This window comes from Uloborus diversus, chromosome 3 (assembly GCF_026930045.1).
Source record: "Uloborus diversus isolate 005 chromosome 3, Udiv.v.3.1, whole genome shotgun sequence".
NCBI classification, from domain to species: Eukaryota; Metazoa; Arthropoda; class Arachnida; order Araneae; family Uloboridae; genus Uloborus; species Uloborus diversus.
In genome coordinates, this window is record NC_072733.1 from 192408660 (window position 1) to 192435068 (window position 26409).

Consider the following 26409-nt stretch of genomic DNA (forward strand, 5'->3'; position numbering starts at 1 on the left):
AAACAGCTGGTTAAATTTATATCTAAAAGAATTAAATATGTGATACTTGCAAAAAAAAAAAAAATGACGCGACAAAATATTGATATTGTTTCGCTTGAAAATATTTCTTCCCATTTTAATTTTAATATTCTTTTTTTTTTTGGATTGTAAGATAATTTTTAATTAAGCTCATATGAGATTTTTGTACACTTTAAAGTTTAAGAAAGGCGACACGTTCATTTAAACATCTACTTTGCTCTTACATTTCGTTGGATTAAGCTTTTTCCCCCAAGAAATATATATATATATATATATATATTTTTTTTTTGAATTTGGGTTGTAATGTTTTTTTTTTAAGTTTGAAAAAAAAATGCAATATAGATTTTGAAAAATCCTCACCTCCAATGATCATCATGCAGATAGTGAACACTTTCTCATTGTCTGTTTCTGCCGCCACATTGCCGAAACCCACGGATGTCATGCAAGTCATGGTGAAATAGAGTGCAGTTATGTACATCGTCCCTCTCGGTGGCCCTCCGATTAGCTCGTACTTGAGAGGAATATGCTTCCCAGCGCTGGTGAGTCGACTGAAGTTGAATTGCTGCTGCGTCACGTTACCCAACTTCCAGAGCCAGCTGTAAGAGACGCCATTTTCGGCATCGCTTCGTCCGATGCTGTAGAAAATGCAAGCCAACCAATGAGCCACTAGCATGTAAAAGCAGAGTAAGAGGATGAGCATGGCTGCCCCATATTCTAGATAGCGGTCCAGCTTCCTGACCACACGCCCCAACCGGAGCAATCGCACCACCTTGAGGGCACTGAACAGGCTGCCGATGCCTTGCTAGCGGAGACATAAACACATTTTAGACATCCGAACAAACAAATACAATTGGCTCTCTGTTTAACGACTTTCAAGGGACCACAAAAAATCGTCCTTAAGTAAAAAGCGTCTTTAAATAGAATGCTTTTAACACTATAGTGGACCATCTGGGACCGTGAAAAGCCGTCGTTAATTAGAGAAAGTCGTTAAATAGAACGTCGTCAAACAGAGAGCCAACTGCATCTCTTATTTTCATGCATTGCACTTTATAAAATAGACTAGCCAGTTGATAAAACGTACCCCAGTGAAAGAACAGCTGATAATTGAGGGACTGACATGGGGAAGACAGTAAGTCACACATTCCGGGTTTTTTTTTTTTTTTCTTTCTTTTTTTTTTTTTTTTTTGCAAGGAAAACCCTATAAATGCTCAAACCAGTGGTATGGGATAAACAGTAAGCCTGTCGTAAAATGGTTTATTTTCTACGAACGAGCGAAGACGGCACTTATATGAAGTCCACGATACTTGGCTGGCGTTTTTTTTTCTCCTGTAAAATTTCCTTTTTGTGACTTACTGTCTTCCCCATGTCAGCCCCTTAATTCTCTTTAAGAATAAATTTATTAAGATTTTTCTTAGATGCTTTGGCAGCTGCAATTTCCTTCTATAGCGCCGCTCTGATAATTTGAGGTATGAACTTGACAATGTTTACTTCTTTTTAGGGTAATAAAGGAGGATAGCTGAACTAAACTAAAATGGGTTTATTTTGCACTTTGAGGTGATAAAGTGTACTAACTCAAATTCATGCTACTAACTCGTTCCTTTTTCACTTAACTCCCCAAAAGTAAAGTATTGTTTAGATCACTTCTCAACTTATCAGAGCTACTCCATTTACGATTCAGAGAGAGAGAAAAAAAAAAGAGTAAATTTGAAAATATAGTTTATTTCCTAGCTGTGCGCGTTTATGTACTGAGGTTTACATTTTTCAGTCACCGCCCCCTTCCCTTCCATAAAAACTGATAAAAACTGATTCAGAAGAGTGAATGCTCTCCCAATTAAAAAAAATAATAATAATTACGTAAATCAGTTAAAATGTTTTCACTGTCATGTACGATTTTTTTTATGAATTTGCTAATGATGTTGCAAATTTTTGAAAGTTAAATTGTGCTTAAGTGTTCATTTAGTGATCAGTCTACCCTGCAACATAGCTGTATTAGGAAACATTTCGAAAAATAATTAGTATATTTGTCATTTTAGAAAAAGTTAACTGAGTGCAAGTTGGAAGTAATATGAAGTAAAATGATTTTTTAAAGTCAACTACTTTAGTGCAAATGGGCGTTTTACAGAAAGTACAAGATACCTAGCAAACAAGAATGAGTATTAAGAACTGATGAAATTGAAACAGATCAGAAAATTTTGATTTAAATATAAATCTTTTATTGTACAAGCCACTTGCTTTTTTCATTTTTTCTTCGTGTTTTAATTTTTGATGATGGATTCTTATGAATTTTCTAGCAAAGATTCCGAAAGTGATATATGCCCTCCTTCCTCTCCACATCGTGTCGGAATTTTTTCGTAATCGGATATTTTAAAATCTTCGAAAACAAAACTGAGTTATATATCGACTTAAAATGCTTTTTTTTCTGCTTATGGGTGATTTTCAAATGAATTGACACATTGAATTCGACAAAATGTAAAAAAAAAAAAAATGTTATGAAAATTAAAACTTTCGTAGGTATAAATTCCTTCAAATTTACAGCTTCTTAGCCAGGTGATTAGTTGTGAGTTCATTGCTTAGATTTTAGAAATTTCAAAAAACGTCTTGGCAAGTCACCGTTTTTCTACGAGATTTACCTTTATAAACCATTCTGTAATTTGTTTTCTAAAAATAAATAATCTAAAAAATCTCGGTTAAATTTCTTGCATACTCAATTTTAAGTCAAAATAGTATAACTTTATTTATTTATTTAAGAAATTTTAAGTATTTGAAAAAATATTTTTTTTCATAAGTGTTTAGAAAACGTTGACCCAGCTGCATCTATTTCTTAGAAATTTTGTTAATTTTTTTGGAACGTTTACCGAAGATTGTTATTGCAGAATGGAATGAGTTCAGGCGTCCAGGGATAGCTATTCATGCGAGAGAAGAAGAAGCTAATGTTGAGTACATACAACGCACCAAAAAGTATTACGAGTAACTGAAAATTTAGGGGATCCTTTGTTTTACAAATGGTGTTACCTGAATAAAATTATTCGACCTCCAAAACTGATAAAAAGCTGACTGTTCTCCGTTGGTAATTTCTAAGACAATTACTGGGTCCGCACACACAATTTTAAACAATTTTAATTTTCCTTAAAACAAATCCGGGTGACTCAAACTTCTTGTAAAAAGTATTCTTCTTTCAAATACATATCTTTTCCTATGAACACACGTATTTCTTTGACTTTAATTAGGTTTACAATGATTTTAAATAGGAAAAACCACTTTGAACCAAATTAACGCGAACGTAAGGGTAACATTGACTCAAATAAAAAAACAATTAAAAGGATAATAATACTTTGAAACAAAGTCATCGGTATTCAAACATTAAATTAAGAGAACGCTAGATCTGTAAAAAAGGTTTTCACAGCTTGGAAATATGAATAGTTACAAAATTGAGAAAAGTTCCAAAATGTGTGCCAGAGTAGCCCGCGTTTACGGTTCGAAAACTGTTTGAAATTATCACGCTCTTCTGGTTTTTCCTTTAATGTTTTTTTTTCTATGATGCCTTATATTTGCAAAACACCCGTTAATACTGAGCAGTCACCGTAGTACTGGATCATTCGGTGCAAAAATAGTACAAATCATGTCCAAGAGAATTTTAAAAAAAAGTTTTGTAATTTTCACCAGTTAAACATGTTTTTCATATTAATTCTTCATTTAATTGCGTGTAATTAAGCATCAATTGTTTGCAACGTAAGTAATTTATGAAGGGCTCAAAGATATTTGTCTTTAGAGCAGAAAGGATAATATTGCGTATTCCAGCTTCAAATCATTAGTAGTTAAAATGTAATTTAAGATTCTGCTAAAATACAGCAACAATTGTATTTTCTCCAATATTTGTGCTTTATTTACGTTGTTTTTTCACCTTAATCATATTGTAGCACAAAGCTTATATGATAATTTTTCATTTAATATAAACTATTAGTTATATTGCATCTTTGACATAAAAATAAACCTACATCACAACTTGAGCAAAAAAAAAAAAAAAAAAAAAAAAAAAATCCCTGAAAAAAAAGAACCATTTTATTAATGTTTCAACATTTTCTATGTTTCACATTGACCACTCTGTTACAGCCATTTCAAAAGCGAATGTAATTGCATTGAACCTTGTACTATTTTTAAGAAAACTAAGTAGTATAGCTTCAATTACTTAATGAGCAACTTTGACTTCTACAGTCAACAAGTTCATTTTTCTTATAGTTAGTTTAAACTGTTGAATATTTTGTTTGCTGCATTCGTAATAATAGTTTTGGAGGAAAAAAAATCTTGAAATTGCATACAGTGTAACAGTTTTAGAATTATTTCATTTTAGGCTTTTTCTATAATTGTAACTTTCTTTTTGATTAGAAGGATTTATTCAAAGGCTTATTTGTCCACTCTGTTACACAAAGCGATCTAACTGTTTAGAAACATTTCATAAAACACTTTTCCACACATTATTTACACAATATTATACACAAATAAGCGAAAAATCAATAAATATATTAAGATTAGTTAGCAGAACTGATTTGAATTGATTAAAAAAAAAATCAACAGTATCGGGCATGATTTGTACTATTTTTGTGAGAATGACCCTAAATCCATTTTCATTCTGTTGCTGTCTTGATGAAATCTCTCACTTCGGATGATCTAGCCATCTCCTCCCATTTAAATACTTACTATAATTTCACTATATGATCTAAGCTTTTACCGCATAATGATATCATGGTACGAGAGAAGAAAAAATTCATGTTGAGTAAAGAAGTGATTCTCAACATGTGGTTCGCGAGTAATATTCAGGTGGTCCTGGAACAGATGGTGAAAATTAATCTACAGTCGACTTTCGCTACAACGCGATTTGACTTACGGGAAAGGAGTATAACGCGATTTTTCACTAGTAAAGTATTTTAGACATAACGCGAATTCCTTGCCCGCAAGACGAAATGTTTCGAAAGGAAATCGCGGTGTGTAAGTATCGGCTTTATTATTGGATACTAAAATATTTTTTTCGTGAATGGACTTTCATCCCTTCTGCATCACTGACAGTGGAAGTTCTTACACCGCGCGCGTTCTAGTTTAATATTGCTTTGTTAGTGTACTCATTTTTCATTTTTTTTCTTACTAAATGTGAAAGTTGATGAAATATAATGACACCTAAGTGCGCTGTTCTTCTTAAGTTTGTGAAGAAAAGAAAGAAAAAGAGAATGATTCCGACAATTAAAGAAAAGCTAAAGATTTTCGATGTGGTTGAACAACAAAAAATGCGTCGAAAGTAACACGACAATTAGGTATGAGTGAATCTTCTATATGTAGAATTAAAAGTCAAGAAAAAGGAAATCCATAAAAGTTCGCAAAGTAGTGTCGAAGAAAAATTTAAAAAAATATGAAAATGGAAGCTGCTCTCCTTTTTCAAAATTGAGTTATTATTACCGGATGGTCATTAGTTATTTAGTTTACCTAAATCTCAAGTTTTTTGGCGATTTGTAAACGCGAAATATTAAAAAAAGCTATAGTAAAAAAGTGATATCTGCTTATTTTGCGTAGTTTGCTAAAGCAATTTGAGCGTAAGTGACAAATATTAAGCCTTGAAAGGGCCATTCCAGCGTCACGTGCGTGACTTTTTGACACCATTTCTTTGAAAATAACACTAAAAACCAACATGATATTTTTTAAATATTTCTTCATAGTTTCTATTGGAGTAACAGAAGATATGTAAGAGTTTTTAGGTGGCAGTTTTTTTCTTTTCATAGGATAATTCTAATTTATTTTATACAATTTTAAATGCAGCGTTATGAGTGTGACTCAGAAAATCTGAAAATAAGCTATACCTCATATTATTTTGTAATTTAATGTGAAGTTTTAAAAGATAAATGAACATTTTTTTTCAGCATATGTCTAAGTATACTAAGTAAGTATTCCACAAATTTTTTTTCTACTAAAGCTCGTGCAACAACAAAATAATAATAATAATAATAATATTTATTAGCGTTACGTGTGTGACCACGTGCAGCAGTTGGGTGGGATTTCCAAATGAATATCCACAGTTTACGTCGTATCTTCGCCAAATTGCGCACATAGGTTTTTTGCTGCTCAGGAACTATAAGTTTTTTTGTCCTCTTAGGGGAGGGAGGTTTGGCTCCCCACGGGGAGTTTCCCTTATTCAAATACAGTTTACATCAGATCTTTGCCAAATTTGGCCCAAAGGTACTTTGATGCTCAAGAATTCACATAGGGGTATTTTCACCCCCCCTCCTATGGGGATTGACCCCTCTTAGTGGGTTTTTTCCACAAAATTAGCGAAACGGAATTATTACGCTTATTAGTAACAAAGATAACAAATTTTGAATTTTAAAAAAAGCCAAAGATATTTAAATTTTGAGGCATAAAATTTCTTTTTTCTACATATTGAAGGGACATTTTACACTATTTTCTCATATTTAAGCTTGATTGTTGAAAATGCGTCTCTTGACACAACTTTTTTTTTCGAGGTAGACCGTGACACGCCGGCTAGAAAATACTTAAATGGAAAGGACTAATTCCCAAAATAAAGAATAAAGATTAAATTATTTTTTATTTGTGTATTAAACAGTAAATCTCAAGCTTATAAACTATCACGAACTTCTAACACTTGCTTACGTGGTTTAAAACTATTTGGAATGTTTTAAATCATATGTAGAATTTATTCACTTCACTTCTTCTCAAAAAATAAAATTTATCAAAAAATATTAATAAAATTTAAGGCAAATAGAACATTGTACTTTTGATCTTAAAGTATTAAGAATATTTAGCTTAAATTGCTCTTTGGGTATGAAATAAACAATTCTTACTTCGTTCTATTTATTTATCTATTATTATTATTATTTTTGTTATTATTAATTTTTTAACACTCATTGAGTTTTGGTTTCAATGTCAGCACACAATATTTTTAGTTGAATTATGTAAAATACGTTTTCCCTCTTACATTCAAATGTAAAGACTCAACTCGTAATGGAAACCATTCAGGAGAGTTACGTGTGTGACATCTTACAAAAAGCCTCGTTAAAAAAAATTCTGTCGAATGTTTGAAGATGAAAGTCAGGTCATCACAATTTCTCATTTTGAGCTCTGCTGCAGATACCACATCTGTGCTTAGCACGGCAGTGCTCTTGAATTATAGACTCAAGAGATCAGGAAGAGGACTATAACCACAGATGGAAACGTTATAAAAGAACTAACAAAACAACTGTATTTAGAAATATATTAGAATAAAGGTTTGATCACGCAGCATAAATCATCATCATCTGCATTTTTTTAAGTTACAAATATTATGACTAGAACTGCTGCACAGTACTATTATAGTGCATTATTTTAGTATTATTACAAGCTGTACGAACCATACTGTATTATTTTATGTCTCTCTTACCCACTTCCCATTGATTTTGTGCATCGTAACAGTATTTCATGTTGATAAAAAAGAGCCTTAAAAAAACAAAAGTAAAATGCAGTGCTTTATGTTAGAAACGGTAATGTATAACTAAGGTTTGGCTTAAAACAATTTGAGGTGGTGTTTTACAAGTGTCGAAAACAATTGTTTGTAAAAATTTGAACACGTACCCTTTACCACATCGAAATTTCGACCTACGCGAGGGATATTGAAACGCATCCCTCGAGGAAGATCGAAACTCGACTGTATATCATTTTTATAGTTGTAATTAAATTTATTAAAGAAAATTTTTGGATTTATCTTATTTCAACTATTATAAATGTTGACAAAATATTATTTCTGTAGTTTCTGGTTCGCTTTGAATTCGGAAAGGTATCAAGTGGTTCTCAGTGGGGAAAAGGTTGAGAACCACTGGTGGAATGGGGTTACGAATAGCACACTATTTGCCATATTTGGTCTTTTTTTTTCATGAAGTTTGGGAAACTTTTTACATCTTTCACACTAAAACCTCAATGTTATATGTTTAGCACTTCTTTGTAGGGGAATTAAATGTGAATATAAGAATCACACTTTGCAATTAGTGGAACTTGCGTTTTCCAAAATCACTCGATATGAGGTCACTCTCTGATTCAACACAAAAAAAAAAAAAAAAAGAGAATCAGTTCTAAAATCATTAACGGCACAAATTATTACCTTATCAATTATTACACACAACCATATAGACAAATGTTGCATATCTTCCCCTAAGAAACTTTACTGGCTGAAATATATCAGTTCCCGCACTTTCCACAGAAAATTCGTGGGCATCTTTCTTAGGTTAATAGCAAACTCAATCATAAAATTTTCAAGAACGTTGATAATAGGTGAACACATGTTTATCCACATGTGTTCACCTATTCATACCTAACTCAAATTTTCAAGAAAATACACCGCTTGGTTTAAATCATTCAGGGTAACTTAGAGCCTCGCTGTGTAACTTTACGCAACTTCAATTTTTTAGTATTTTTGACTAGAGGGCAGTAGTATTAGAGAGTTGACATCCATACAGCATCCCAGGCTTTTGTAATGTTAAACTCGACGAAAAAGTTGTTGACATCTATACACCTGTTGACTTATGTACACCATATCATGTTCATGATAGGTGGCGTGGCACGATCGGGATACTCGAACCTCACTTCAGCGAAAAACATTTCGTTGCTCGCCTATCTGTCCCGAGTGGCTTTAGTTTTGAGTATCCCTACTGTGCCATGCCATGCCACGTATTATTTAAAATGTGTTTTACCATGCTTTATTTGCTCACCTACCTGTCTTTAGATGCGTTTGATTTGAGTATCATCACTTCATTGACTTACCTATCTACCCCGAGTGGTTTAGGTTTGAGTATGCCGATCGTGCCACGACATGACACGTCACGTGTCATGAAAATGCTAAGGCGTACAGAAGTCAACACGTGTATGGATTTCAACAACTTTTTCGTCTAGTTTAACATTGCAAAAGCCTGCAATGGTGTATGGATGCCAACAGGTGTATGGGTATCATTATTGTAATATTACTGAGGGCTCAGTGCTGCACTCTCTCGGAAAGGTTACGATGAAGGTTTTCAATTTTTTTATTTTACAAAAAAAAAAAAAAAAAGTCAGCTTATTGTACTCAACTCATTGCATCATTCAATTATTCTGAAGGGACCGTTTGGAAGCTATTTTTGAATTTGTTGAAAATGCCCTTTCAAAATTATAATATTATGAGCAAAACTATGTGTGATCGAAATCCTTGCTGGCTAAGAAGTACAAAGGGAAAGTTTTTGAATATTAGTATATTTTTTCTCCTGTATTAAAGTACAATCTTTTTACTAAAATTCATTTCGTATCATCTTTCTGATGGTACTCAGGGTCACCCTGAGCGGCAGAATAGCTTTGAACTAAACTAATAATATATTTAAAAGCATTTTAATAATTACTTTTCTTAGTTTTCTATATTGGCACACTAAATTAGGTTTGCGTCTTTCATTTTACTCCAAAAAAATAAATAAATAAAATTAAAAATAAAATAAAATGAGTGGAGTAGTTTAAAATCAAGAAGCTATCTTGAATGACTACCCAATTTAAAGCGATAAAGGAAATTTATTTTATCAACTCAACATATTTCCGGTATATAGTTGCATTTGTATTAAAAAAAAATTGTTCATTTCACGAAAAAGTCAACATGTTATCCAGCATGTGGCAGCTCATGACAATTCATATACTTGATTTAAAAGAATAATTGTAAAGGATAATGAACAAAATGTTTGCTGAAAAAATCTCAAACGCATGTGTGATTTCTTAAGAAAAAAGTCTTGTTCATTTGGCTTTTGAATTATGTCTTTTAATGAAATACATGAATTGTCACATGCGGGACAAAATTTCCGTGTTTTCGTAGAATTGCCCAAATGGATTTTTTTTAAAACTAAACTTTATGTCCCATAAATATTCAAACGCGACACGTTATTAAAATATTTTCCTCGACACCTAAAGAGAGCAAGAAAAGATGTACTAAAGATCTAAGGGTAAATGACTACAATCAAATTTAATCAACTTTTAAACGAATTTTTTATACAAACATCGTTGTACCAGCAAGAATTTCAAAACATTGAGACGCTGTCAAAGTCTGCCCACAGCAGTTCCATTACATTTATTAAATGGGACAATGTCAAAGCTAAACCCAATGTTTCTCCATTGTCTCGTTCCGTCATCATGCGATCGATTACTGACCTAGATCACAAGATATCAATACTTTCGATATTCTCTTTAATGATTCCCCGCAGAATCAGAGGCGCCCCGATGGGAGGAGACAGTAGGTCACTGTGACCTCCTAAACAGTTTTGCTTTTCGTCAAATTTGTTCTCAACACATTGCAAAGCTGGGGACATCAAGTATTCTTACATTATCTAATGAATAATGACTTATTAAGAGTTTTTCTTTTTTTCAATTATTTTAAAGATAAATGTACTCAAATTTTTCTTGAAGTCAGCTACCTGACTTTTTGTGTATTTTACATAGGGTTTTTAATTTCTTTTCTGGGTTAAAAAATTCTTTACCTCATCTTCGCCTAACTTTAGTACTTCATATACACAATTTTGATTTGTTTTTAAAACCAACTAAAGGAAAAAAAAATTTTTTTTTTCTACATTTTATGTAGCATGGTTTCAAGCAAAGAATTGGATGCAAGTCTTGTTCAAAAGTCCACCACTATTGTAATTAAAAAACTAAATACTCTGATTTTGTGAGAAATTAAAGCTCCAACTTCAGTTCCTTTTCCCTTCCTTTTACAAAAAAAAAGGAAGTATTGTATTCGCGAAAAAATTTTCACTCAAAAATCGGCCTTAATTTCTATTTTGCTCACCCCCGAATGCGTGTTGGGTGTTTTTTCCGACTCGACCACACGTGGATATATGCATAGGAACCTACAATTACCCGAAATACCATTTTGACGATCCCCGAGTAAATTACAACGAGTTTTCTCGTGACGTCTGTATGTACGTATGTATGTGCGTGTGTGTGTATGTATCTCGCATAACTCAAAAACAGTATGTCCTAGAAAGTTTAAATTTGATACGTGGACTCCTAGTGGGGTCTAGTTGTGCACCTTCCCTTTTGGTTGCATTCGGATGTTCCTAAGGGGTCTTTTGCCCCTTTTTGGGTGAAAATCATTGTTAATTTCGATGTAAACTCAAGTGGTGTTATAATTTGTCGAACACTTGGCGATGTATCGCCAATCGTTTGGTCGCCAAGTTTTGTCACCAACTTGGCGACAAATCTGGCATTTTTTTTTTAAATTGGTTTCAATTTGGCCTTTGTTGGTGATATTTAGAGAATAAACAATTGAATCACATTAAAATTGCCAATAATGGGGAAATGACATTGAATTGGAGTAAAAGGAAGTCATGTGATGCCCACATCCACTCGTTTTAATTTCTTAGAATCTCATACTATCATCGAAATAAGCATTCCACTTTTTCGCTCAGTGTTAATAACATTATCAATTTTACTATTGAAAACAATAATTTTCCCTTATTTATCCATACTTTCAATAAAGAATTCTGTAAATAGATCTTAAGTTAGAGTGAATGCCAAAAGTACCCTACATAGATTGTTTACTAGGCTCAAAGTGAATGGTCTCGAGCAAAGGAGAGTCAGTAGGGGATATGATTCAGTTGCTTAAATTTATCAAAAAGAAAGAAGGATGTTGATAGGATTATTTCAGCATGAAGCGCAGAACTAGAGGTCATTGTTTTAAGCTTATCATATTTCTGATTAGTATGGAAATAAGGAAGAATTACTATTTCAGTAATGTTGCAAGCACTTTGAACAGCTTACCGGAAGAAGCTGTAACGAGCAAAAGGGTTGACAGCTTTAAGAGTGCTATTGATCTTCACTAGAGATTGACAAATTAACTATTACCAATAGTCAAACTGTGTTCAGAGCCTGTTTCTGGTTGTCACTTTTGTATTTGTATCCTTTAATTCTTGAAAAAAAATTATTTAACGTTGGAATTTAAAAATGAGACCACGAAGAAAAGGGGTATAAGTATCAAGATTGGAAATTTGGAGATACTGCTGAAACAGCTAGGAAAAACAGAACCAATTTTTTGGTAAGGAAATGAGATATAGTTGTAAAAGATGCTGCTATATACATCAGTATTAAGAGAAACCAATATATTAATTCACATGCGAATACTATTTGGACTTTGAACTACCTAGAACTTATAAAAAATTGGTAATTTTCTGATTTAACTCCATCCTTTTGTAAGTTGATATTAATACTATAATGTAATTATTTAAGGTTTTCTTCAGACTATGTCATTTCTAAACAGTCTTGTGTGATCTTATAAACAACCTGTTGCTCAGGTAAAAATGAACAAAAACTGAAATTTCCCTGATAAAGAAGCCTTTTCCTTGCTTCTTATTTTGCATTAAAACATAATTCAAATTATTAATGTCGAAAAGATTATATTGGTGATGTTGAAAAGATTATATGAGCAATGCTTACTCATATAAATGGATATTATTGTGAATGTTAACGAAAGAATGCTATGGGAGAGTTCATTTTTTTTTCTATTCGAGTTATGTACGTGGCACAACATTTGATTTCCTTAAAAAAAAGGGTGCATGCTAAACTATATTTTTGCTCACAAATAAGATCGAATCTCCGAGTTATATGGAATCTCTTTTCGTTGACATTATGGTTTTAGAAGCAGACACAGTGATAATATCTCAAGAAAAATATTTGTAACTAGAAAAACATTCCGAACATTAATAACACTTCAGTATCGTTTGAAAGCTAAAAAAATTAAAAACACTTCGCTGAAATGCAAAAAATGCCATTTTAGTCGATTTTTCGTGGTTTAAGAAAAGTTATTCATATATTAAAACTAACATTCATTGCAAATTAAAAGTTTAGATAGTTTGGTCAATAATGTTAAGGAACACTTACAATAAGAGTTGAATAACTAAAACTGAAAAATAACTAAACTGTTGAGAACAAAAGTGGTGATTTTTTTTTTTTTGAACATTTTTCTTTGCGCTGTCAGAAATTAGTTTTGACCTTATTCTATTTCATGTGAAAGTGGTGTAAGTCTAGGTTCAACCATTTGCCGATAGAGAATAATCGTTAAACGGAACAGCAATAATCTTTTCTAAAAAGTGACTAAATTACTTAAAATACTGCTGTATTGATCCATACCACTTTTTGCTCTCAACGACTCAATGGTTAGAAGTAAAAATAATTTACCAACATGAGAAAGTTACTTACATCCTCTTCGTGATCAAAGGCATTGAAGACATCGTAAGGTAAACAAGATAATAAGTCTATAATAAACCAGCTTTTTAAGTAGTTCATACGAATGATCTTTGGGTCTGACACAACTTCACCACCCGGGCCTACAAAAGTGGTGTGAAAATTGAGCACTATGTCTATGAAAAAGATGACGTCCACGATGCTGTCCAACACAAGTAATGACACATCCTCTGAAGTTTTGTTTTTGAAGGCTACGTTATACGGTACCATGATGGCCGTATAGAAGGTTAAGCAGAGTATCACCCAATCCCAGATTGCTTTAAATGCGCAGTAATGGAGGAGAATGTGTGGAGGCGTTTTCGGAGCTTCTTGGCGATATTGTGGAAGGACTTCTGAGTTCAGGCTTATCATCTAGAAAACAAAAACAGAAAATGTAATTTAACGAAGACCTAACTCATAAATCAGAATTTTGTTTTCAACTAATACATTCCTTTCGCCAATTTAAAAAATATTTTAACAGTGATTAAGGTGAAAAAACAACGTAAATAAAGCACAAATATTGGAGAAAATAGAGCATATAGCTATTTCAAGGCTACAATGGAGCCTCTTCATCAGTGCAAAAAGTTCACCAACACAACCAGAAGTTGCGAGAGAACTGACAACAACCAGGTGGACACCGGTATTTATACCAAAGAGACCAAACCAATAAGAATACAGGAACAAGACAAGGGTGTTGTTCCTGTATTCTTATTGGTTGGCCATTAGACAATGGATGGTCTTGTGCCTGTATTCTTATTGGTTGGCCCTCTTTGGTATAAATACCGGTGTCCACCTGGTTGTTGTCAGTTCTCTCGCAACTTCTGGTTGTGAAATAGCTATATGCTCTATTTTCTCCAATATTTGTGCTTTATTTACGTTGTTTTTTCACCTTAATCATATTGTAGCACAAAGCTTATATGATAATTTTTCATTTATTTTAACAGTGCTGAACGTAATGTTCATTTGAAAAAAAAAAAAAACTTGATAAATGCGTTGCCACAAGCATGGCCAGAAAACCATATTGGAAAATTATTTTCGTGGAACGGGATTTTACGTCACTTCCTCCCTTCCCCCAGGTCAGACCGTTAATATTATTTCTTCATGCTTTCAATGATTAAGCATCTTATCACATGCGATGTGAATTTATTTGATGATCCTTCTGACGTTTCATGTAGGAGTTTGGCCAAAGTGTTGGGCTTATTGTACAAAACATGAAATAATGAAGGTATTTCTACAATAATTCGTTTTATTGCTAAAAATCACTCGCAGTTATGTTTGTTTCAAACGTTTCAAAATATTAATACTCGGTAGGGTCATCATTCGTCTTTATGTCTGCCCAAACTCTTCTTGGTATCGAGCTTATGTATTTCTCAATGAGGGTATGTATTTTAAGGTCATTGATGCCATACTTCTTTACAGATCAGGCGTTCTATTAGCTGTTAAGCATGAGTTTTCAATTTAAAATATTAAAAGTAAAATACGTGTTTAAATCAAAAATTTAAATTGGTAATCACGCACTATGAATAATCAAACGGTTAAAAAGTGAAATTAAAAAGGTGCTGCCATATTTCTCTGGAAAAAAAAAGCGGTAGAATTTTTGACAATATTGATAATTTCGAAGAATATATTTAAATATTATTCAGTAAATTACCAGCCCATTAGCCAGGGCTAAAGCAGAAATACATGAAATACACCGCCAGCTCAGTCATTTCCAGTCGAGGACTGCAGTTTCGTGCTTATTAGCACTCATCAGCCCGGCATAGGAAAGTGACTGAGCTGGAGATGGAAAACCTCTTATGGAAGCCAAGAGGGCCAAACAAACTGGTAGCTAATGTAGAATTAGCACAGACCAGCCGAGTGACCGAAGCAATGGTTCGGTTCAACTCGAAAATTGATGGCAAGGCAGGTATATTCAGTAAATTACCAGCCCATTAGCCAGAGCTAAATCAGAAATACATAATGTATATTTAAATATTATTCGACAAAAGAAATCTATAGCATCCCTAACGCAAATAAATTTAGATAACATACTGCTAAAACAAAGGAACCTGATTTTTGTAGGGAAGTCCATTAATGAGGACGACACTGCGTTTTCGTTGCAAAAGAAAACTGAATTTTCCTCCATATTATGAAGTAAACATTAAAAGCCATTGGCAATTCTCAGTACGAGAGAGAGAAAAGTTAAAAGCAGCAACTTACATGCGCGATCTGTGACTGTTTGGTGTTCTCAGACTTGATAGTAGGGAGATGCATCGAAAATTGCTGAACAAGAACAGATCGACTTCTCGTCACGGACCTCGCTAATCGGGCGAACTTGCTCAGCCCTGTGAAAGTAAAACAGCGGTTTTTAGTAAAACGAGAACGAAAAGACAATATAAAGTTTGTGAAAAGCAGGCCCGCGCCAGGCCTGATCGTCGCCGTCGTGCAAAAGTCTTTTGAGCACCCTTAGGCACGGGAGTTCGAGAAAAATATATTAAACACCTGGATTGAGATTTTGTAGACAAATGTAAAATGGAAAAGAATGTGGTTGGCATTTAATTTATTCAAAAAATTACTTTGTGAATGTTTAAATTCGGAATATGGTGTATGTTTTTATATATATACTTCGTACCTCGAAACTATTTCGAGTTCAGCAGTTCCTCTGATGTGCTAATAATGCGTTTCGGAAAAAGAAAATATTTTAAATACCAAGTTTAAAAAAGCCACTTGGAATATCTATTAATCTTTAAGTGATGAATAATTGATAAAACTTTTATGTCTGTCAAAACATGACGACAGGAGCAGTGGCGCAACTAGAAAATAGTTTTATAGGGGCAAAGTGAAATAAATTCTCTTTTAAAAGGAGAGGGGTCCATGGTTTCTCCCCGGAAAAATTTTGAAATTTGTAGTTTTAAAAACGCATTTTCAGACGGTCTGTTGCGGTGCTATAGGAGGTAAAGGTACGAGCGGCTCCGCAGAAATTTGTTGAAGTTGAAGCCTTAAAACGCGATTATAGCCATATTTAACGACGTTAGAATAAGCGACAGAACTCTGGGACTCTCAACGATCTTTTTTTTTTTTTTGAAAAATAAATAGAAAACAATTTATCCTCTCTTCTCCAATTTTTCGAAATTTAACATCAAAAACGCAATTGTAGATAACTTTGAAGATTTTTACGAAAAGGGGATTGTGGAGCTCTTCTCTGGGATTTTTTCAAAATTTAAGTCCTAAAAACTTAAGCAATATTCTGTGACATTGGGAAGAGAGGTTCAGAGGTTATTCCACTTAAATTTTTCTTAAGTCATGTTTAAAAAACCTAATTTTTGTAATATTAAAGGGAAGCAGTTCGGAGGAATTTTCCCGAATATTTTCTGAAATTGAAGTCTACAAAACGTGGTTGTAACACCATATTTAGTAACATTAGGGCGGGCGATCTTTCAAAATTGAAGCTCCCCAAACGCAATTTCAAATAATTTTCGAACGCAGTTTCAAGCGATGTTGTTAGGTATTCGGGAGCTTTCCTTTTTAATTTTGCAAAATTGAAGACTTGGAAACGAAATTTGAGATGCTCTGTAATGCTTTTGGCGGGAGAGGGGAGGAGGGACAAATTCAGAGGAATAGCATTTTGAAGACTCTCTTAATTTCAGACGAACTAGAAAAAAGAAAAATAATATGGGAAAAAGAAAAGAAATTGGTCGGAGAGGGGGGGGGGGGGAGTAGGGGATCAATTAGCTGGTAACTATTGAAAATTTTCCATTCAAAGATTTTTTTAAAAAAGAAATTACAGTTTTACCCCTAAATCATACGTTTTACCCCATACCCCAACAGAGCTCGGCGCCTTTTTCACTCTGACGACCTTGCACATAGGGACGGCGCGGCCCTGGTGAAAAGATAGGAAACAGCTATTTCGAAGAGTGAAACTTCTTCACCAGTACGAAAACGTCCAACAACAAATGTCGTTTTAAATTGAGAACAACAGAAGATGTGTTCACGGTATGTACTGTGGATTGTTTGAAATCTAAATTTAATATGGAAAAGTATACACATGCAGTTTTGTGCCAGAATTGTCTAAAAATGGATTAGTCGTAGTAAAACGGTAAGAAAGGTGTAGTACATAAAATAAAAGTTGGAAACGCCTAGCAAAAGCCTGCAAAAACGCTATGGTAAATGTATTTAAAGTACACCAAAACCCTGTTCCTTTCCGCTACCAGATGCTGTTTCATATATATGGGGGGAAGTTAACCCCTAATTCGCTTTCTTCCTACAACTTTGTTTTAATTTGCCTTAAAACAACTTGTCCAGTCATAAAATTGCAAAAAAGTCAATAATGCTTTATTTAGCTTTTCAATAATCCCATAGTCTTAAGCTTATAAAAAAAACCGTAAACAGTATTTTTGAATTTAGTAAACAAAGGTTGAAATAATTTTAAAAAGATTCTCCTGATTCGGACCACTCCACTTTTTGAAACAAATTTCGTCAAAAAAAAAAAAAAAAAAGACATGGCACACATTTGTTTATTTCTGCTTATACATTAAAGTAGGAAAACACCCAAAATAATTTTTCTTCAATATGAATTTTCCCCTTCATAAAACTTCAAACGATTACTAAATTTCACCTAAATAACATTTTGAGCATTGTTTGTTGAAAAAAAAAATTCTAAAGTTTTTTTTAGTAAAAAAAAGCCTTTTTTGTTTAAGCGAAAAACGACCATTTCCTTAACACTTTCAGTGCATTCACTTTTTCATAATATTAGAATTTTTTGTGTCTATCTCTTCGTTAGATTCGAGAGTGATACGATCCTCCACTTCGGAAATAAATAATTAAAACCAGGTTTTATGGGTAAATGTTTTAAAAAATTTTCTTGAAAAACGTACCTTTTCCCATTAACTGTATTTGATCACTATTTCAAAACCACATATTGCATGTATATTAGCTTCTAGAGGTTTATATCCCAATAACATGTTCAATTACCATTTTTGAGAAGTTTCAAATGTATAGAGTTGCATATAAGCTAGCACTTGCAATTAATACCCGCTGTTGTATTTAGCAAGATAGAATGTTAACAAATAATACAAGAGCAAACATGTAAACCCAATTCACGTGCTATAAAAATAATTTTCCGAGTGTATCTCGGTACCTTTTCATGCCGTTGATATATGCTATCTTCAATATAGATGATCAAATGATTATGCATGATAAATGTAAAGGTATTTAAGAACTTTTATTGACTTAGGTTAAAATACTCCTAGTTATATAAATATTTTGAACTGTAATCAAAAAATGTATTCTTCACAAAATATAATACAAAAAATAGTGGAGCCAGAGTTTTTGAAAGTATGGTCTACCATTTCAAAGTTGCTTTATTTACCTTTGGCTGCATCATCTTCTAAGGGTTGTTTTAAGGCAGTGATGTCCCGAAAAGTGAGTAGAAACAGCACAACTACATCTTTCTCGTTTTTAATGGGAGCCACGTGCAGTAAGAGCCAGAGTGGGGATTCTATCAAGAAAAATTTACAATTAAAAGAAAACTATTAATAATGAATTTTGAAAGGATGTTTATAATTAAGGAAAAATAAAATACAATTGAGTCTTGACTTGCCCTAGGAATGTTTTCCAAGATCCCTTTGGTAAGTAAGAATTTTGCTTTGTGAAATAGGGTATGACTTTTTGAAATTTATATTTGACAGTTATGAACACACCTCAAACTTTTTGAAGCTAGTCTTAGGCTATTTATTATTATTTCTCTCATAAAGTAATGAATGAACAGTGTACTTAAATAAAGGCATTAATGGTCTACATAAAATTGTAAAGGGTTGAAAATGCATTAAAGTAATGATTAGTAAAAGAGTGAGACAATAGACTGCACTGTACGTACAGTATGTAGTACAGTAAAATCTGTAAAGCTAACTACCCTTCTAAGTTGACCACTTATCTATGTCGACAACTTTTTTCAGGTACAGAATTAGTCCTATATCATATAAATCAACCCCTCCGTAAGTTGACCACTAAAGCAGGTAGTGCATCGCAAGTGATCAACTTACGCAGGTTTTATTGTAATACAGGGGTGATTGTGTTCCGGTATTTTACCGAATTTCCGGTATTTACGGACGTATTTCCGGTATTTTTATGTCCGAAAATACCGGAATTATGTTTTTTTTTGTTATGTTTTTATCTCCCTACCTCCGCAATTTTTTAAAAATTATATATTACTCATCAAATATACCTGCAAGAGCCTTAAGATGGACACCTATCCCTTAAGATGGACAAATGTCAAGATAATTTTGTATAACACCAGCTCAAAAGTAACTTTGTAACCCATTAAAATTTTAATCAAATGTACACACACTATTTTGACACCGACTAATGAACTATTAAATACTATGGCATAGGTGCACTTAAGTTATAGGAGCCAAAGATTACCCCCCCCCCCCCCCCCGTTCTAGCTTTGAAACTTTCAGGTATTTTTTGATGAACCCACAATCACCCCTGGTTATAATAACAAAGCGCAGCAATGTTTTAACATTATTGCACTGCATAGCAGTAATAATAATTATGACTATGAAGGATTGGGGCAATTGATGCGCAGTTGATGTTGATCAGACAGTGGTTAGTGTTCTGACAGCGTATGCACATCAGGCAACTAGTCAAGATGAGAAAGAAGAAAGACTGGACCCTCACCACTTTGAATTCTCCTTTTCGTGGACATTTTCTTGGTGCATTTGACTTATTTATCTTAAAGCAGCGGTAAGCAACCCGTCGATCGCGATCGACTGGTCGGTCGATCTCGACAGCGGGACATGTTTTTGTCAGAGAAAAAAAAAACGTATATTATATTCTGAGAAAGAATATTAGGCTCAACTTCTTTGTCAAAAGTTGCTCAATTTTTTTTTTAACAATTCGCTGAAAATTCGTAATCGCTGAAAGTGCCACAATTTTTAAGTTTTTTTTTTTTTTTTTTTTTTTTTTTTTTTTTTTTGCCTTTTGTTATTAAAAAGGTTCATAAAACTTACGATGGATTTATAGATAAAGCTTGGTGTTGATATTTTACAATTTTTTTAAAGTACGAAAACATTGTTTTGTTCGGGAGTTTTTCAATGACACAGAGATCAAGAGGGTCAACCCCCCCTCCCCCTCTTCCCCAAAATCGATCTTAGTGCACGCCTAACTTGGAAAGTAGATCGGCAGTTTAGGTTGCCTATCGCTGTCTTTTGGTTGCCTTAGTTTTTTAGGATGAAAGCAGCTAATTTGCAGCAGATAATCCCGAAGTTCCATTGTGGTTTTTTGAAAAATATCTCGTTGCGGGCGAGGAGTTCGCGTTAAGTCTGAGATACGTTGGTTGTGAAAAACTTGCGCAATAGTCATTTTACGTAAGATTGATCACGTTGTAGTACGAGTCACCTCTAAATGTGTAATACTCTACAATACCATGCCTCGTATGCTTTCTCGGGGAAAATAAAATCATCTAAGTTTAAAGGTTTTAGGAACTATCCACGAATCCAAATTTTCAAATGGCCTATCTTTTGAAGAGTATGCTTAAAGTTATATTTTAACTATTATATGTGCAGATTAATTTTCATTTTAAAATTACGTAATCACATCTGTTACTTTAAATAGAAAACAGAAATTTATTTAAATTGCAACAATAGAATGATGCTTAGTTACATTTTTATGCCTTAGTTCAATGATACTTGATGAAAATGGGCTGTTTTTGTAATCCGCAGTATTGTGAAATTTCGAGCTGAAACTAGTACAGTACATAGAAACATACGTAGAAAGACTTCCCTTCACACTAACCTGTTGTGTTTAAGGTACATGATGACACCAATTGAAAGATTACAGAAATTACTACTCATCAACATTGTTAGCATATCAAGTTTTCTGCTCGGTTAGCCAAGACCGTCTCAAAATAAGTTCAAGCCTTGAAACTTTAAAAAAGCAGACAGAAATAAAAGGGACAAACTCCTCACCACCCAAGCAAATGCATGCAAGTGCTTCTCGTGGGACAGGGTGGTGATCTCTACTCTCTAGGTACCCCAGCGGGTTCACTGGAACAGATCCTAGACCACCCCCGAGGGGGATTACTGGGGCTGAAACCAAACAATTTTCCCCGCCTGGCGGCCGGGTGATGGGTATAGACCTACCACCGTTGCGGACGGGGGATAGAAATAAAAGGGTTGGAAATCTTTTTCTAAATAAAAGTTTATGAATTAACGTAAAACAAACTAGAAAGTGCACGTTAAAAAGAAAAACTGTTGCTACCGCCGCATTGCATACTGGGCTCTATTAACGTTTATTGCGAATGTTATCCATATAAACATTTTTTTTTTCTGCATCATGCCCACACTTTTATTGAAGTCTTATTCTTACAGAAACATGTCTTGTTTAAAAACAACTTATCATTTGAAAATACATGGCTATAAAGCTGAAATTTATTTCAATAACATGCACTTTTCCCAATCTTACTCATCTGATGTGGTGTATATATACAAATATCTACCAGACGAGAACTAACTATGTTTTAGTCAAATTTTACTTCATGATCATTATGAAACCTCTCATTAGCGTAGGCATTAATTTCATCTCGCCTTAACGGCTCGGCGAGCAAAGTACGCCTCAGAATTTATTCAAACCCTGAATCTTCAGCCAAAGCAGAGCTCGTTTGCATGACACGTTGGCTACATTAAATTCAACGGAAAGAATTGCCATGTAATTCGTTCTTTTACTTTATCTGTCATCTTTATATTTTATCATCCTTGAAAAGAACTTGTTGCTTGAAAATATATACTTACCATTTTGATATGACATATTAGGATATTGATTTCTTAATCTAAAGCTGTTCTAATAAACCAAATACTATTGGAGAAAAAACTATAATAACGCTAACTTATGAAAAGCTCACTTTGTATTTTTTTTTTTTTTTTTTTGCCATTGCAGCATTTTTCTTTTATAGTCCAGTTTTGCATTTTCATTATAAGTGTGCACTTTGCAGCTCTTTGCTGGTAATGTAATTACATTTTATTGCATTAACTACGCATAATCCGAAACGAAAAGGAAGCATTTTAAATGAGCTTGCATTATTAAATTCTTTACAAACTACAGTATTTTTAAGACTTAAGCCTTTCTAAAGGACTAAAGCCCGACTATGTGCATTTTTTAACATTTTCTAAACAACTGTCCAAATTTTAAGTAAAGTATAAATGTCAACCAGCAGGAATTAGGAACCCACAAATAGTGGAGGCCCTGGGAAAGTGCGCATTTGCTCTTGCATAAATCAGGGTTGTAGTCGTATTAGAGTGCTTTGCGCTCGATTAAATGCTTTTGTGCCACGCGACGGACCAATCCAAGTTCTTGGTTTTCATGCTGTAAATACAAAACTGTTTTTACACTTTAAAAATATTCCTGATAGCCCCCCGAATCACGTAAAACTTTTGTCAAATTCTTCTTTACTAAAATGAATTTTATTACTATTAACACTCTCACATATCTCAAGAGAGAACAAGAAAAACTTTGCTAACTGTAAGACACATTTCTTTATTCATTCTTTTCAAGTTTATAAAAGGAGACCATTAGGAAGTTTTGGCTGTCTCGTAGCCTTCCACACATCTTGAAATTTCAGAGTCAATTGAGTTATTCCGTCATTGAATTTGGTTTGCATCTTTCTTTACTGAAATATATTTTCAATGTAATAAATTTCAAATAAAAAGCATCAACGGAATTTCCATCATTCCCATAAAATGTTATATTTTTTACTATTATTCCAGCATATTTCTTCCAACAACAATCCATTAACAAAATTGCATTTTCATAACTAATCCAATTACTGAACGGCATTCCGAAGCGATGAAAATAATCAGTCCGCTGAAAGAGAAATTAGAATGTATGTTCGGTGAAAAGCTTGGCTCCGCAAATGCGCAAGAAAAGAAAAATCTTCACACATACATCACTACCACTCTTACCTTCATTCATCGGAAGAGCACCAATTTGTCTTTAAAGATTCATAGGATATGCATCTTCAAGGTAATGTATTCTGATCGTCGAATCTCGGAGTCGATGGGAATTTTTTTGCTTCATTCGCTTTTAACACCAAAGCACATCGGAGGAAGATTTTTCATCATTTACTTTTAGGACGTGATTTCCTCCCGAATTATCTTTTATTTCTTCTTGTTTAAACAGAGTGGTAATTCGCACCGGAATGGAGCAGAATATGTCCGATACATTTGTTTCAATGAATCAGGAGCAATGAATCATAAACGTGGATAAACTCATGTAAGCTCGGGGGAAAAAATTATGAAGGTAACATAAACAAGAAAAATAAAATTATTTAACGGTCTAAGACATTGATACTAGTAAAGTTTTTGAAAACATCGATTATTGAACAATGAAGGAAAGTAAGGGAATAACGCTCACATAAGATAAAACATTAATAGGTAGTCACATTCACACGAAATTTCAATATTTTTTTTGATTAAGTAACTCCACAGAATAAGAAACAGGTTGTAGTCAACTAATTTTCAAAAAGCTTTCAGGAAATTTTTTAACCTTTTTTTTACTACACCATTGAAAGAAGGTAATAAGAAGGTAATGTTGCACGTGGTAGGGTAATTGGGCTCAAAATTTGAATAGAACATTTAAGTACGATAAAAGTTACATACGTTGCTGTGTGAGCTATTTACAGTACATACGTGTGTGACCACTATCTGAGGCATTATGTGACCACTTGACAGATTGTGTGGTAGCAATACCACGCTTAATTGTCCATGTGTAAATTTCCTCAAAAGAAGCAGATTTTGGTTTTATATCCTGACTGATATGGAGCAATTTATCCGACTGAACATCATTAGTACAGGAGTTGACTTTCAAAGCGGATTATATCCAGCTTTATAATTTTTTGGCAAAACGAAAAAAAAGTTTTACTCACAAACTCTAACTGTTGGAATTTTAAATTTTTCACAAAGTTTTGCTAGAATAACAAGTGACTATTGGCATAAGTCTAGGAATTTTTCCACAATTTTATCAGACCTAAATTGCCAATTTTATTTTGGATAGATTTTTTTTGGTGTAAAACAGTGGATATCATCACTTTTTCAAAAAAAAAAAAAAAAAAACACGCATTTTCTTCAGAAATAAACTTTAAAATTGAAACAAAATATTCAACATTTTTTAATGTAATTTTGTTTTACTCTACTGTATTCCTTCCTACATACTTTATTCTTTTCATTGAACAAAAGCATAAGGGGGTGGGGAACCTTCAATCCAATTAAGTATAAACAATGAAACCACTCAAGCCGATTCAATTAACAACGTTGTAGGTATGAATGGATCACAATTTTTATCACAATTAATCACAATTTTTCAATTCATCACAATTTAATCATTAACTATTAAAATTTAATAGTAATATCAATTGTTTAGTATTAATTTAGTAATCACAATTTGAGGGTCACGCTTGCCTAACTGATAACAGACTTGCACAGGGCGCAAGGTGCTGCGATCTCTTGATTAGGACAGGTATCATGCTTGATTGGAAAATTGCCCAGCCAGTACCTCGTTCCGCTATTTTATTTGTGAACTACTTTTGAATTAGAAGCGGCAAATTCACATTTTGGATATGTGTCCTTTTGATACGAAAGTGAATGAGTGGATACCGGCAAATAAGAGATAAGTTCCACTTTGCTGTAAAACACCTAGCGAGAAATAAAGGGACGGATATACACCGTTTAGGTGGTAGAACCAATGATTACGTATTTTTTAACAGTAAATATAAACCACTTCGAGAAGAAAGAAATTCACGAGTCGATAGGGCTTACACTAGAGATTTTGAAAACGAAAAAAAAAAAAGTTTTTTTTTCAAAAGTGGATATAATCCGTTTTGAAAGTAAACTGCTCAATTGGTTGCGTTTCATTATTGTCTTCCACTGAGCTGGTCATGGTGAGCTCACGTGAGCGCAGTACTCACGCTCATCTACGAGGCGTGTTTTTAAAGTAAGTTCCGTTTTTATATAAAAAAGGAACGAGTACAGATAGAGCTAAGTAATTTAGTGCACAAAAATCTACCACCCTTACGCTATTTTTCGACATTGCTCCCGTGATTTTCCAAGCATTTGTCATAGCGTGGTACAGGTTTTTGTATACCTATTCGTACAAAGTTACCGCCCGTTTAGTCAACCATGAGGACTCTTTCAGGGCTTTGGCTGGGGCGTTTTTGAACATCCTCTGGTGTGCCCTCACCTCGCTCGCAGCATCTTTCATTTGTTTCGGCATCTAAAGTCTTTCCAAGGTGGTCTGTGGCACAACAGCAATAATGAGCTCAGAGAACATGTTATCCCATGGCTGACTACACAGGCGGCAATTTTCTATGAATAGGTATACAAAAACCTGTACCACGCTATGACAAATGTTTGGAAAATCACTGGAGCAATGTCAAAAAATAGCGTAAGGATGGTAGATTTTTGTGCAATAAATTTCTTTGCTCTATCTGTACTCGTTCTTTTTTTATATCAAAACGGAACTTACTTTAAAAAATACGCCTCGTATCAGAGCCACACGATACTTATATATTCTTAGGTATGCATTAGTAAGGGACTGTGGAGCAAACTGAAACAATTAAGAAAACCTACTATTTTCAAAATGAACAAATTGGAATTTTTTTTGGAAAATTATGGTACATAAAGAAAGAAAAATGCATGTTGTGAAAAAACTGACATTGAAACATTATTTTTAAATTTTAGCAGTAAATTTGTACCTTCAAAAAATAATTTTTTTTCTCATGGGGCAAAGTGAAAAGTAGAATATGTATTTAAGGAAATCGTTTATATTTGATAATTAAAAATATTTTTGATTTAATGAATGAGTAAACAAAATGAATGAAGAAATAAATATACAATGAAGCAAAAAATGAATAAATAACTAATCAATATATGAGAAAAAAATAAATGAGTCTATAAAATTGTGAATGAATAAGAAAATGATTGAAATGAATGAACAAATAAGTTAATTATCAAATGAAGGAATGTAAGTTATACATTAATTAATACATGAATGCTTAAGTGATTTAACGAATGGCTGAATTAGTAAATGAAATGATCGATTTCACTTTTCCCCATCCACTTTGCCCCATCCATATTTTTTAATAACAAAAATAAATTTTAACTTTTAGTACAATCT

The 26409-nt window shown here is 33.3% G+C and overlaps 1 protein-coding gene across 1 annotated transcript in view; it reads right to left on the bottom strand.

Annotated features, from left to right (window-relative positions):
- LOC129219105 (potassium voltage-gated channel protein eag-like) overlaps nt 1–26409 on the bottom strand; it is a 105026-nt gene that overhangs the window by 23376 nt on the left and 55241 nt on the right. Inside the window, exons 3-6 of the mRNA XM_054853424.1 lie at nt 18614–18742; nt 15466–15590; nt 13243–13638; nt 379–820 (exon numbers count right to left, since the gene is read on the bottom strand). Coding sequence (XP_054709399.1) covers nt 379–820; nt 13243–13638; nt 15466–15590; nt 18614–18742 — 1092 coding nt within the window. The remainder of the gene's footprint in view (nt 1–378; nt 821–13242; nt 13639–15465; nt 15591–18613; nt 18743–26409) is intronic.